The sequence below is a fragment of the Drosophila subpulchrella genome, chromosome 3L (genome assembly GCF_014743375.2).
Source record: "Drosophila subpulchrella strain 33 F10 #4 breed RU33 chromosome 3L, RU_Dsub_v1.1 Primary Assembly, whole genome shotgun sequence".
Lineage (NCBI taxonomy): Eukaryota > Metazoa > Arthropoda > Insecta > Diptera > Drosophilidae > Drosophila > Drosophila subpulchrella.
In genome coordinates, this window is record NC_050612.1 from 11,032,497 (window position 1) to 11,046,806 (window position 14,310).

The 14,310-nt window shown below is 42.8% G+C and overlaps 5 protein-coding genes across 7 annotated transcripts; 3 read left to right on the forward strand and 2 right to left on the reverse strand.

Moving 5' to 3' along the window:
* Nucleotides 1-319: 319 nt before the first annotated feature.
* LOC119554032 (choline transporter-like 1) lies at nt 320-3,967 on the forward strand. The gene is made up of 9 exons (XM_037864750.1): nt 320-589; nt 1,079-1,455; nt 1,508-1,674; nt 1,731-1,960; nt 2,016-2,316; nt 2,607-2,886; nt 2,952-3,114; nt 3,177-3,398; nt 3,456-3,967. The coding sequence occupies exons 1-9, from the start codon at nt 473-475 to the stop codon at nt 3,684-3,686; spliced, it is 2,088 nt and encodes a 695-aa protein (XP_037720678.1). The 5' UTR covers nt 320-472; the 3' UTR covers nt 3,687-3,967.
* Nucleotides 3,836-5,172, reverse strand: LOC119554033 (ribosome biogenesis protein BRX1 homolog). Its single transcript, XM_037864751.1, has 2 exons — nt 4,960-5,172; nt 3,836-4,896 (listed from the first exon to the last, which is right to left on the reverse strand). Exons 1-2 carry the CDS (start codon nt 5,077-5,079, stop codon nt 3,946-3,948), a joined length of 1,071 nt encoding a protein of 356 aa, XP_037720679.1. The 5' UTR covers nt 5,080-5,172; the 3' UTR covers nt 3,836-3,945.
* Nucleotides 5,173-5,611: 439 nt separating this feature from the next.
* Nucleotides 5,612-6,367, reverse strand: LOC119555112 (protein twisted gastrulation). Its single transcript, XM_037866336.1, has 3 exons — nt 6,305-6,367; nt 6,173-6,233; nt 5,612-6,109 (listed from the first exon to the last, which is right to left on the reverse strand). The coding sequence occupies exon 3, from the start codon at nt 6,020-6,022 to the stop codon at nt 5,612-5,614; it is 411 nt and encodes a 136-aa protein (XP_037722264.1). The 5' UTR covers nt 6,023-6,109; nt 6,173-6,233; nt 6,305-6,367.
* A 733-nt stretch (nt 6,368-7,100) lies between these two features.
* Nucleotides 7,101-9,826, forward strand: LOC119555714 (RNA-binding protein 45-like). Of its 2 annotated transcripts, none has more exons than XM_037867397.1 (9): nt 7,101-7,497; nt 7,559-7,753; nt 7,819-8,183; nt 8,247-8,310; nt 8,366-8,463; nt 8,625-8,731; nt 8,794-8,964; nt 9,120-9,193; nt 9,255-9,826. In XM_037867397.1, the coding sequence occupies exons 1-8, from the start codon at nt 7,175-7,177 to the stop codon at nt 9,189-9,191; spliced, it is 1,395 nt and encodes a 464-aa protein (XP_037723325.1). In that variant the 5' UTR covers nt 7,101-7,174; the 3' UTR covers nt 9,192-9,193; nt 9,255-9,826. The 2 variants fall into 2 exon arrangements, with proteins under 2 accessions (XP_037723325.1, XP_037723324.1); XM_037867396.1 differs by having other exon boundaries at nt 9,477-9,826.
* A 1,274-nt stretch (nt 9,827-11,100) lies between these two features.
* LOC119555713 (RNA-binding protein 45-like) lies at nt 11,101-13,832 on the forward strand. 2 transcript variants are annotated; one of them, XM_037867395.1, is made up of 9 exons: nt 11,101-11,503; nt 11,565-11,759; nt 11,825-12,189; nt 12,253-12,316; nt 12,372-12,469; nt 12,631-12,737; nt 12,800-12,970; nt 13,126-13,199; nt 13,261-13,832. In XM_037867395.1, exons 1-8 carry the CDS (start codon nt 11,181-11,183, stop codon nt 13,195-13,197), a joined length of 1,395 nt encoding a protein of 464 aa, XP_037723323.1. In that variant the 5' UTR covers nt 11,101-11,180; the 3' UTR covers nt 13,198-13,199; nt 13,261-13,832. The 2 variants fall into 2 exon arrangements, with proteins under 2 accessions (XP_037723323.1, XP_037723322.1); XM_037867394.1 differs by having other exon boundaries at nt 13,483-13,832.
* Nucleotides 13,833-14,310: the final 478 nt, after the last annotated feature.

Sequence of the window (14,310 nt, forward strand, 5' to 3'; positions counted from 1 at the left end):
AAAATATTGGGGAATATAACAAATAGTTTAAACATTTGTATTTACCTGAATTCCATAATTTATTATCTTTTGCATTTAAATCTTTAAAACTAAAGATTGTCTTATAAAAATTAACACTATTAAAGGTTTTTGACTTTGATAAATAATATGATAGAAAATGATAATGATCAATGGTCAATATTCATATTCTTAACTTATTATTAAAATAATATATTAACATTTGTGGATTCAAGTCACGCGGTATTAAATATCCAACATGCTAGTATTTTCTGCTAGGCCGCAGATTCTTCGGATTGTCTGTCCGCGCATCCTCTGGTCACACCTGCACTCTTAACTTTGTAAATCAAAATATAACAAACAAGTGGCTCAACAAACTCATCAAACCTCAAAAAAAACTCGAATCTAGATATAAGACCATAGTAATAAGATAAACTAATCCCACTAATTACCTGCCGAGTAAACCGAGTGCAAAATGGGCTGTGCGGAGAGCAAGGACGGCGAGGGGGAGGCTCAGGACAATAGGCCTAAATACCGGTCCTGCACGGACACCTGCTGGCTGGCGATTTACATTATATTCTGGCTGTTTTTGGTGAGTAATCCCATAGATTTCCCTCTATAGAAATGTGTATCGGGAAAGTGAAAGTTAGGAGATCAATCTGCGCAACGCTTCTCTCGCTATTTCGCTGTATGTGTGAGCGGTTTTTGCGGGAGGAAAGCGGGCTACTTGTTACTTGAAAATGTCTCATTCGTGTCGTCATCGCATTGTGTCTCATGAGCGGAATTGTTAATTCTGCTAATGAAAGCGATGATTTAACATTCATTTAACATTTAGCCTGAGCCAAAGACATACAAATCCCACATGTGGCGAATCAATAAGCGCTGTTTTGCTGTCCTGCAGGACACGCCACTCCTCGAAAGCATTTCCATGTCAATCTACTCGCAGGGGTACCCACACACCCCCCAGCGATTATAATAATAATGCCCCTTGACATGACACGCTGCTCGGCGTGGGCGTTGGCACGGACTTAACTATGATCTATCTGCTTATTCACCCGCACACCTCCGTTTTCCATTACAGATCGTGATAGCCATCTTTTCGTTTGTTTACGGCAATCCCTTGCGCATCATCAATGGCTACGATTCCTTTGGCAATACCTGTGGCGTCAAGCATAATGAAAAGTTCCAGGGATTCCCTTTGTCCGGCATGAATACCCTCGACAAGCCAGAGCTCTTCTACTTCGACGTCAAGGAGCTGAAAAAGTCCTTGAAAATATGCGTCAAGTCTTGTCCCGCCAAAACCTTGACCAAGGGCACTGAGCTGCTGGAATACTACAGCCAATCGGGCAGCCAGCTCTGCACATACGACTACAATATGCAGCAGTTGAGTACGGTGGCAGATGATGCCAAGACCTTCAATTTCCTGGGTCCGTGTCCTAGTTTACCCGTTTACGAGAGGTGAGTTGAATCAAATGCAAATTTTATTCACACACTAATCATTTTTCCGCAGTGCTCCTGTCCTGCATCGCTGTGTGCCCAAGGGCACGGGGCAGAATGTTAAAAAATATATTGAAAACTATTACGAAATGCTCAATAACTGGGATGTGGCCCAGCAGTTTGTTGGTGACATCTACTCCACCTGGCACATCATTGCTATGGTCTGTGGACTGGCCTTGCGTAAGGGAACCCCTAATCTTCATTAGAAATGTTATCTAAACATCTTATTTTCCTAGTCATTTCCATCGCTCTGGTCACCATGATGCACTGGCTCTCCCGCATCGTCTCCTGGATCATCTGTGTCCTGGTTATAGTGGCCAGTGTGGCACTAAGTGTGGCCCTCTGGTATGCCTACTATAACATTCGCTATAAGACTGGGGTGAACACGCAGTATAGCATGCTGCAGGAGTTTGTGCGTAACGAGCAGGCGGTCTTAACCCTGGCAGTCCTGGCCACCATAACTATGGTTAGTTAATCATTAACTACTTTTTTATTAGCTACTTATATATATCTTATTGCAGATAATCCTCATAGTGGTTATATACTTTTTGAAAAACAAACTATCTGGCTTGTCTGCCCTTTTTGAGGAAGCTGGCCAGTGCATGATGAATCTCCCAGGACTTTTGATTGCCCCGCTGCTTGCCTTCCTTGTGCTCATAGCCTTCTTGAGCTTCTGGGTCGGGGTGGTCATCTGCCTGGCCACAGCCAGCTCTCCTGGCCAGAGTCCTATTGCTCCGTTTGACAACTCGAAAGCTCACATGCAGCCTTTGCCAGCCAATGCGCTGTTTGTTTCTAATAACACCAATGCCAATGATTTGAAAAGTAAGTAGTTGCACATATCTATGATGTATTTCCGTTTTCCGCAGGGTTTTTTGAGCAGCTCAATTCAAAATAATCTACGTTTTTGCATTTTTGTGGTTATTTTAAAATGTGATTTGGTGAATAAGTAAGTGATATGTGATAAGGGCTCAGAACTTTACTCTTCCTGTACATATTTCTGTGTTTCTTTCCGCACGACTTTTGGATCTAAATTGTATATACAAAGATAAACCATTCTACAGATAATTTCAATTTTACTTCCGGAAAAATAATCTAATGTGTTTTTTAAATAGCCAATTCGCGCGTAGAATATGCCGATGCTGGTGCCCTTCGCAGTATGTTCTGGATCTATGTGGTGGGTCTTATTTGGACGGTTGAGTTTATTTTCGCCTGCCAGCAGTTTGCATTGGCCGCAGCTGTGGCCTTCTGGTACTTTGAAAAGCCCACGACAACACCCACGATTTACGCCATTGGCAAACTGGTCAAGTATCATTTGGGCACGGTGGCCAAGGGATCCTTTGTCATCACTATTTTCAAGATTCCCCGCTTGATACTCACATATTTGTATGCCAAGTGAGTTGATTATATTCTCTTGAAATATTCTTCCCATTCTTAACTAATAAAATATAATATTTCAGATTGAAAAAAGGCGAGGACAAGGGATCGGAGTGTGCCGCCTGCTGCTTGAAGTGTTGTATATGTGGATTTTGGCTGCTGGAGAAGTTCATTCGCTTCTTAAATCACAATGCCTACACTGTGGTGGCCATTGAGTCCATTAACTTTTGTCCCGCCGCTGGCATTGTAAGTTTACCATGGAAAAATCCTCAACTGTCCTATGATTTTAATCACATTTTCATTTTAAGGCCTGGAATGCCATGGCCACGAATGTCTTACAAGTGGCCACCATCAACAGCGTGGGCGACTTCATCCTCTTCCTGGGAAAGGTTGTGGTGGCCGCTCTCTCCGGCCTTATTGGAATCGTTTTGCTCAAGGACAAGCCCGGTCTAAACTTTTACATGGCCCCCGTCATAATCATAATAATATTCTCCTTCTTCATTGCTCACATCATACTATCGCTATTTGAGGTAAGTAATCCTATTTAGCATATAAATCACTTAGTCTGACTAATGAATCTCCGACAGATGGTCGTGGACACCCTGTTCCTGTGCGTCTGCGAGGATAAGGCCCTGAATGGTCGGTCTGGTCGATGGGCGCAGAGCAACCTGGCCAAGCTGGTGGGTGAGGAGCCGCTGCAGCCTGGAGAGGAACCGCCCATCGAGGTGGTCCAAATGATGCCCATCAACAAGCAGCCATTCAGTATTACACGACTCCCCCCGTCCGATCCCGAGGTGGCTCCCATGTCGCCCGAGTAGCTCTAAGAGGCAGCCAGATGCTTTCGCTAATCCTTTATTCCAGTCCCAGAAAACCCCCCGAAACTCAACGCACATCTCATTAGGATGTTAATATTTATATATATACATACCATAACTCCGTCGCGACGTACAAAGAAGAACAGTGGGACTAATAATTACTGGTAATCTTGTCTATTGATATATTCAAACTTAGGATGCACAGTTTGTAAACGTATTCATAAAGTTTAATCGTTTTGTATCTAAATGTAAAATTAGGTGTTTAAACCTTTTTCACACGTTTAGTGGTTCTTGCCTTCTTTCTTTCGATAACTTCTTTGACGGCCTTCAATTGCTTTTCCTTGATCTTCTTGGTCAGCGCCGATTTCGGTGTTTGCTTGGCAGCTTCCTCCTTCTTCTTCTTGGCTATCGCGGCCAGAATCTTGGCCGTCTCTACGGGATCATCGTCCTCGAAGAGCTCGTCATTATCAACGCCATCGTAGGCTCTGACCGGCCGAGTGGCCTCGTGCTTGACCTTCTGCTCCACTCGGTTCACGTACTTGTCCTTAGCAGCCTTCTTGAGCATCTGTCGCTGTTTAGCCGGACTCACGTAGTCGGGATTCTCCCAAATGGTTTTTCCCGTGAAGGATCCATCGAATATTTTCACAGGATTCATCACATAACGCGGTCCCACCTCGGACAGGCCACCGTCTTCAGAGAGAATCTGGAAATTCCTGAACCAAATGCGGTTGTCCAGGTAAGTGAAGGTGAACACATGGTCCACGAAGGGCTGGCTCTTGGGATGATGATTGGGCACCGAAAAGGTCTGCACGAACATCTCCTTGAGCAGCTTAAGGTGCGGCAACTCGTCGAATTTGGAGTCGAAGGAGAGTAGGGGACGCGATCCTCGCAAGCAATTGCCCGTCATCTTCAGTTCGGCCATTGTGTGGATGTTCTCGATGAGGAACTTGGCCGATGGGCCAGTGGAGCCCGCGGTATTGGACACCCACATGTACAGATCCTTTTTGCGGCGACCCTCGAAGAGCAGGGCCTTGTTGCAGTGTTTCATCTCGCACATTTCGTTGACCACCGATAATGTTTTGGAGCGCTCCATTTTGGACTCGGTGCGGTGGTGTGGCATCAGGGTCTTGATGTCCTTCATTAGATGCCGGTCCCGGTGGCTGATACCACGGGCGGAAAAGACCAGCACGCGCTGTTTGTTCACCCACTTTTCCTGTAGTTACAAATTTGGTTTTTAGTTAATAAACTGTAGGTTTTGAGAAGTCGCAGTACATGCCTTTTTGGGCACCACATCGTCTGAGGATCGCTGTGGCGGCAGTGGTGGATTTTCATCCAGTGGCACAATCTCCAGCTGTGGTGCCGCCTTCTTTTTCTTATTCTGGAACTTGCGACCCATTTGGCTTGGTTTTAATAATATAAAAAACAATTAAAATAAGTGAAAATGCAAAACAACGTGGAGTTCGAATGACAACAACCAGGGATGGCAAGCTGTTCAAAACCAGGGCGTTGGCAGCACGTGCACCAGGGGATTTTTGAAATGTGGCATTTTACAATACTGGAAATTATTTTAAAAAAATCCGTTATTTTATTTTGACAGACCAACAATTTAAAAAAATTTTTTTTTTGAATATATAAACTTTTTGCCACTTATAAAATCATTGCCTTTTAATCAATAAATCATTGCATCTTAATTAATAAATTACACCCCTTAACGACTAACAAAATATCTTAACAGTAGGAAAGAAACGAATAAAAGCGCATTCAAAATATTTAATTAAATATATTTGTATTCATTTATCTATAAGTTACCAGTTTTAAATTAAAATTTTTAAATTAAATAAAAATAAATCTCTATTTTACAACTGTTTTGTCGATACTGAAGGTGTTGCAAAGGTTTTTTGTTGGATTACTTTTAGTATAACAAACTTTCAATCCTCCTCATCCTCGAATCCCGGTTCAGGACATAGTCGACATCTGCTCTCGTTGATGCCATAGTTCATGCAGTGCTCGCCCACACATTCGCAACAGCCATCATGGAACCACCTATAGCTGGTGGCTCCGGTTTTCAGGCAGGTCTGACGACATCTATTCCAGGATGTGCACTGATCAAGATACAAAACAGTGCAGTTTAGTCCGGAATCTGGTTGGCCATCGGTTGAAAACGAGACCACGCTCCAGTTGTAGGTGTATCCATCGTTTGGCGAAGAAGACATGGCTCTGAACAAGGCCGACATGCCCTCAAATTCTTCAGTGTGCGATTTTCTTCGCATTTCTGCCATGCTAGCAAGAGCTAGTTGCCAAAATGATAAGAAAATTATGATTTTCCCAAGTAGTTTCATGATGAGAGGCCAATTGTTACTGAAGAGTTGAGGGCGTAGACAGATGGTTTTAAATTATATTTGTGGAACAGGTAGATTTTCTGAGGTCTGCAGGTAGAAAGTCATTTGGCAGCTGTCATTAAGGGGCATTATCTATTTGGTCAATATTACCTAACTTGGGTTGGTCATCTTGGGAGGATAATAAACACTGTGTATATTTATATGATTTTTCCTGTATCGAAATACAAATTTGGAACAGCAAATGGTTTACTCGAAACGCCATCTTAATTACAAAATACTAACTGCTTTTGAAATAAAGTTGAGCAACAGCAAGCGCCTCCACAATCTTGGTTTTATATATAAAATGTTATTAAGATTATAAATAGTATCCAGGATCCAGGACAAGCCCATGATGAAAGAGATCTGTTAAAACATAAAGTTACTAGAATGGAATATGGAATATATGGGTACGTTAATAAATTCCAAACTTCTGGTTCTTACCTTTAAATGGGTAAGTTACAGCAAATTGTCTCCTCCATATTGCGTTTAAATTGTTTCAGTTCAGTTTACCTCTTTATTTTTCGTATGTGGACGAAATAATATTCAGCAAGATATGATAACCGTTTAGCTATCAGGAGCTTTATTTAAACTCCCCATTTACAAAGCAACTATGAAAACCGACTTGATTATTATTCCCGGTGGAACAGTAAGAATCTCAGAAGAGTCCTTCTTAAGATAATAAGTATGATGTCGAAGGTGCGATCAGCTGGTGACACAGACCAAACGCCCACGTTGTCCATCTTTCGTTTACTTGACACCCTTTGCAAAAAGGTATAGGATCTTTGATATCACAAATTTTAGTTTAAGAACTATAAAAAGTTTCTTTTTTATTTGATTATTTCTGTAATTTTGTTTCAAAATAGTAAATTTTGTACTACCGTTTAAGCCGTTACTTCTTAAATTTTTTCAACTTGACCGTTTGAAAAAAAATGTTGTATATTTGGTATAAAAAGTATATTTCTCAGAGCTGCTGAGTAGAATTTATCGATGGTCTCGCGGTCACACATTCATCGAGTAACGTCCATCACTAGATTTTGTGTATACCATCAAGTGGCAAAGAGGAAAAAGTGAAGTTAATTGAAAAGTTATCCAAGCAGAAAGTAGAACAGAACCATGTCGGACTTCAGATCCCAATCTCGCAGCGGTGGAGGGCGTGGCGGTCGAGAGGATTTTTCCAACGACGATGATCCGCCGATGTCGCGGCTGTTCATCATTTGCAACAAAGCCCACTCGGAGGAGGACTTCCGCGAGGCTTTTTCGCCGTACGGGGATATCGAGGACATTTGGGTGGTGAAGGACAAGCACACTCAGGAGAACAAGGGAATCGCCTACGTTAAGTTCTCCAAGACCTCTGATGCGGCCAAGGCCCAGGAGGAGATGAACGGCAAGACCATCGGCAACTTGGACCGCACCCTGAAAGTCCTCGTGGCAGCCAAGTAAGATTAGTTATTGGTTATACCCGCAAGCAGGGCCTAATCATTTCCTCCAACTTTTCAGCCGCAATCAGGGCTCGAATAAGTCTGAAAACGAGCAGGAAAAGTATGTAAGACTGTTCATAGTGATCCCCAAAACGGCCACCGAGGAGGACATCCGCGAAGAGTTCTCCCAATGGGGCGAGGTGGAACACGTCACAATTGTCAAGGAGAAGAATAATGGCAGTCCCAAGGGTTTCGGCTATGTTCGCTTCACCAAGTGCGTGGCAAATGCAGCGTTATGCAACGTCTTCAGGCCTGACTAATCTATATCTTAATTGACAGGTTCTACCATGCAGCTGTGGCCTTTGAGAACTGCTCGGCCAAGTATAAGGCTGTGTTTGCCGAACCAAAGGGTTCTATTCGCTCACAGAAAGACCAATACGGTCGTCCCTCCGAGGATAATCCCTTGTTCAGTGATTCGGGACGTGGCAATTCCAATTTCAATGGCGGAGGAAATGGCAGGGACAACAACGACTGGAATGTGTCGCAGAACAACGACATGTCGGCCTTTCTACGCATGCAAAATGTCCCAGTGGCCCAGCCCTCGTGCCTCGAGGTAATCGTCAGCGACTGCGTCAACCAGGATCAGCTTTGGCGACTCTTCGACATCATTCCTGGTCTAGATCACTGCCAAATTATTCGGGAAAGTGAGTTATCCCTCTAATTTTGGCTCTGCAAGCATTTAAAACTACTTGTACTATCCTTCACAGGTGGACCGCGCGCCAATGAAGTCCTAGTAGTGTACAACAACCCGGAAGCTGCTATTTATGCAAAGTAAATCTAGCTCTATAGACATTTTGAAACCCATATTAATATCTCTTTTCTGTAGGGATAAACTTCATGGCCTGGAATATCCCGCGGGCGAACGCATAATTGTCAAAGTTAATGGAATGAGCTCGGCTCGAATCGACACATCCTTTATAGACAGTACGCGAGTTAAATTTTATAAGGGTCTTAGGCCGCGCCATTACCTGTAGCCATTTATTAAGCACTTTTAATTGGTTTACTATCTTAAATTGTCTGGGCTTGAAATGCATGATTAATGTTGCTGTATATAGTATCTAAAATGTTGTGGTTTTTCATTATAGAGCGCACCAAAAAGGAGGCCATCTGCAATGTGCCCTTGCCCACAACTCAGCCACTGGCCTCGCCCGACGCCCAGGTGGCACAGCGTCTGTTCATTGTGCTCTCAGCGGTAGGTACTACTGTACTGTGTCCAATTGACACTAGTTATAAACGTTCCCTTTTACAATTCAGAATTTACCGCTTTCGATCTTGAAAAACGTATTCTCCTGCTGGTCGGGACTGATTGACGTCTATCTACTGCCGAACAAGAACTGCGGCTACGTCAAGTTTGCGGAGACTGAGAGTGCCCAGTTGGCCATTGACACTCTAAATGGCGCCGAAATATGCGGCACTAAAATTAAGGTATGAACTTTGAAGTCCCTTTTTACATGAATTCCCCCAAATCACATTTTTTATAACTTGTTGGAGTCTTTATATATGGAAAAGTTGCATCTTTCAGTAATGACATTTTATTTGCGCATCAATTGAGTATTAAATCACTTTCAATCCTATTTCAGGTCATGGAGGCGGAGGAGCGCAATGGATCCGACGGCGATGACGGTGGGCGAAAACGTCTAAGGCGTAACTGAGTGTAAGTAGCTAGTTGAGAAAGCATAATTCTTGTATCTATATGTAGCCATATTTGGAATGAGTGTGTGCCGTGGTCCGAGGTAAGTAGTTGTGCAAACTCCAAACCGAAACCTCTTAACGATTTAACTGACGCATTCGCTTAACGCTTGTGTGCAGACACTTCTGTTCGACCAAGCGAATAGTATGGTACTTACCCCGTGCACCGGTTGGCCAATGACGATATCTATGCCGCCACTGAGCGGGAACATAATAAGCCAAACCACTCTTTCTTCCTATCTCCACAGAGCCACTGACAACCAAGAACTTACAGAGAACGCAATGTACGAGTACGTAACTAACTTGAGAATACAGTCCGATAAAAAACAGTTGAACTGAGCAACACCACATTAACTTACAACCAACCGACTAATAACCAAACAACAAGAACAACAACAACCACCACCACAGCAACGCAGACGCAGACCGGAAACGGAGAACGAACAGTCAACGAATTCACCATACCAATTGACTACTATTGACTAACTCAAGGGGCTCTCGTATAACAACTCTTTCGACCTTTAAACAGATCTAACGAACACGCAATGCTTGCTATATCATATAATCAAAATGACGAATACATATATGTGTAAACATACCGCTTGGGGGACTTTTGAATTTACCCGTAATACAGAAAAAAACTGTATAACATAAACAAACATATTGAATTTCTCAAGAGTATTGACTCTGTCTCGTAAAGTCACGAATTAGCCGTGCCTAAAATACATTTCTTTTCATATATTAGATTTAACTCATATTTTACTGTAGAAGCCCAATAAATAAATCGTTTTTTATGGAATACGTATTGCGTTTTGTGTGTTTCAATTATATTTGGGGTAACCTAAAAATACATGTTTGCATGTGTAATACCCATTCAAAATTGCATCGAGACGAAATCCAAGCCCGATGGACTGGCTCCACCGCCACCCAGCGATGATTCGCAGCGAAAAATGCGTCCTCCGATGATCATCCACTGACCATTGAAGAGACCAACCAACTGGACATTGGCCAATTCGTTCAGAATATTAGTTGTATTTTATTCAACAATCCAAAGGTGTCCCTGTGGCACCAAGTTCAGTTTCAAGCCAGTCTACAAAATCAAGGATGGCAAAACCATGAAGCGCCTGTTGAAACAATACGATTTAAATGGCCTGAGTGGCATTTTACTTTTAAAGGTCCTGAAAAACCGAGCTGCCGAAATATTTTTCATCATTAGACCCATTGACAAAAAAGTTTAAATTCTACAACGATAGGACCGCTAACTTTTTGGTGAGTTTGTAATAGTAATCAAAAAACTGTAAGTAATAAAGCGAAATAAAGCTAGATTAAGGGCTTACATACTTTAAATTATGTTATAAAAGCGTAATTTGTTAGCAAGACCAAAAATGGTCTAAAATTTAATTTAAATTTATTTCGCATTTAACCTAAATCTATTAGTAATATGTTTACTTTAGATCCAGTTTTATTGAAATTAAATTAAATTTATTTTATTTCCATTCAGGTGGACGAAGAGTTCCAGAAACAGTGGCGCTCATGCAGGATCATGGCCTCAAGAAACTCGTTCCCAATCCCAAGAAGGCGGCCAATAAGAAGCGGCAGTTCAAGAAGTCCAGAGAAAACGAGCATTTGGCCGACGATCTGGAGGTCTACAAAATCTGAAGGGCGTGAATCCTTGAAGTTCAGATTAGGCAACAAAAATATCTCTCAATGGAAATAAGAACGCTCGAAAGAGGGCGTTATAAATTTGTTTGCCCACTCGTCATATGTTTGGTATTTTTTGAATAAATAAATTGGTATAAAAAGTATATGAGTAGAACTTATCGATGGTTTTGCGGTCTCACATTCATCGAGTAACGTCCATCACTAGATTTTGTGTATACGGCCATTAATTTGCAAAGAGGAAAAAGTGAAGTTAATTGAAAAGTTATCCAAGCATAAAGTAGAACAGAACCATGTCGGACTTCAGATCCCAATCTCGCAGCGGTGGAGGGCGTGGCGGTCGAGAGGAGTTTTCCAACGACGACGATCCGCCGATGTCGCGGCTGTTCATCATTTGCAACAAAGCCCACTCGGAGGAGGACTTCCGCGAGGCTTTTTCGTCGTACGGGGATATCGAGGACATTTGGGTGGTGAAGGACAAGCACACTCAGGAGAACAAGGGAATCGCCTACGTGAAGTTCTCCAAGACCTCTGATGCGGCCAAGGCGCAGGAGGAGATGAACGGCAAGACCATCGGCAACTTGGACCGCACCCTGAAAGTCCTCGTGGCAGCCAAGTAAGATTAGTTATTGGTTATACCCGCAAGCAGGGCCTAATCATTTCCTCCAACTTTTCAGCCGCAATCAGGGCTCGAATAAGTCTGAAAACGAGCAGGAAAAGTATGTAAGACTGTTCATAGTGATCCCCAAAACGGCCACCGAGGAGGACATCCGCGAAGAGTTCTCCCAATGGGGCGAGGTGGAACACGTCACAATTGTCAAGGAGAAGAATAATGGCAGTCCCAAGGGTTTCGGCTATGTTCGCTTCACCAAGTGCGTGGCAAATGCAGCGTTATGCAACGTCTTCAGGCCTGACTAATCTATATCTTAATTGACAGGTTCTACCATGCAGCTGTGGCCTTTGAGAACTGCTCGGCCAAGTATAAGGCTGTGTTTGCCGAACCAAAGGGTTCTATTCGCTCACAGAAAGACCAATACGGTCGTCCCTCCGAGGATAATCCCTTGTTCAGTGATTCGGGACGTGGCAATTCCAATTTCAATGGCGGAGGAAATGGCAGGGACAACAACGACTGGAATGTGTCGCAGAACAACGACATGTCGGCCTTTCTACGCATGCAAAATGTCCCAGTGGCCCAGCCCTCGTGCCTCGAGGTAATCGTCAGCGACTGCGTCAACCAGGATCAGCTTTGGCGACTCTTCGACATCATTCCTGGTCTAGATCACTGCCAAATTATTCGGGAAAGTGAGTTATCCCTCTAATTTTGGCTCTGCAAGCATTTAAAACTACTTGTACTATCCTTCACAGGTGGACCGCGCGCCAATGAAGTCCTAGTAGTGTACAACAACCCGGAAGCTGCTATTTATGCAAAGTAAATCTAGCTCTATAGACATTTTGAAACCCATATTAATATCTCTTTTCTGTAGGGATAAACTTCATGGCCTGGAATATCCCGCGGGCGAACGCATAATTGTCAAAGTTAATGGAATGAGCTCGGCTCGAATCGACACATCCTTTATAGACAGTACGCGAGTTAAATTTTATAAGGGTCTTAGGCCGCGCCATTACCTGTAGCCATTTATTAAGCACTTTTAATTGGTTTACTATCTTAAATTGTCTGGGCTTGAAATGCATGATTAATGTTGCTGTATATAGTATCTAAAATGTTGTGGTTTTTCATTATAGAGCGCACCAAAAAGGAGGCCATCTGCAATGTGCCCTTGCCCACAACTCAGCCACTGGCCTCGCCCGACGCCCAGGTGGCACAGCGTCTGTTCATTGTGCTCTCAGCGGTAGGTACTACTGTACTGTGTCCAATTGACACTAGTTATAAACGTTCCCTTTTACAATTCAGAATTTACCGCTTTCGATCTTGAAAAACGTATTCTCCTGCTGGTCGGGACTGATTGACGTCTATCTACTGCCGAACAAGAACTGCGGCTACGTCAAGTTTGCGGAGACTGAGAGTGCCCAGTTGGCCATTGACACTCTAAATGGCGCCGAAATATGCGGCACTAAAATTAAGGTATGAACTTTGAAGTCCCTTTTTACATGAATTCCCCCAAATCACATTTTTTATAACTTGTTGGAGTCTTTATATATGGAAAAGTTGCATCTTTCAGTAATGACATTTTATTTGCGCATCAATTGAGTATTAAATCACTTTCAATCCTATTTCAGGTCATGGAGGCGGAGGAGCGCAATGGATCCGACGGCGATGACGGTGGGCGAAAACGTCTAAGGCGTAACTGAGTGTAAGTAGCTAGTTGAGAAAGCATAATTCTTGTATCTATATGTAGCCATATTTGGAACGAGTGTGTGCCGTGGTCCGAGGTAAGTAGTTGTGCAAACTCCAAACCGAAACCTCTTAACGATTTAACTGACGCATTCGCTTAACGCTTGTGTGCAGACACTTCTGTTCGACCAAGCGAATAGTATGGTACTTACCCTGTGCACCGGTTGGCCAATGACGATATCTATGCCGCCACTGAGCGGGAACATAATAAGCCAAACCACTCTTTCTTCCTATCTCCACAGAGCCACTGACAACCAAGAACTTACAGAGAACGCAATGTACGAGTACGTAACTAACTTGAGAATACAGTCCGATAAAAAACAGTTGAACTGAGCAACACCACATTAACTTACAACCAACCGACTAATAACCAAACAACAAGAACAACAACAACCACCACCACAGCAACGCAGACGCAGACCGGAAACGGAGAACGAACAGTCAACGAATTCACCATACCAATTGACTACTATTGACTAACTCAAGGGGCTCTCGTATAACAACTCTTTCGACCTTTAAACAGATCTAACGAACACGCAATGCTTGCTATATCATATAATCAAAATGACGAATACATATATGTGTAAACATACCGCTTGGGGGACTTTTGAATTTACCCGTAATACAGAAAAAAACTGTATAACATAAACAAACATATTGAATTTCTCAAGAGTATTGACTCTGTCTCGTAAAGTCACGAATTAGCCGTGCCTAAAATACATTTCTTTTCATATATTAGATTTAACTCATATTTTACTGTAGAAGCCCAATAAATAAATCGTTTTTTATGGAATACGTATTGCGTTTTGTGTGTTTCAATTATATTTGGGGTAACCTAAAAATACATGTTTGCATGTGTAATACCCATTCAAAATTGCATCGAGACGAAATCCAAGCCCGATGGACTGGCTCCACCGCCACCCAGCGATGATTCGCAGCGAAAAATGCGTCCTCCGATGATCATCCACTGACCATTGAAGAGACCAACCAACTGGACATTGGCCAATTCGTTCAGAATATTAGTTGTATTTTATTCAACAATCCAAAGGTGTCCCTGTGGCACCAAGTTC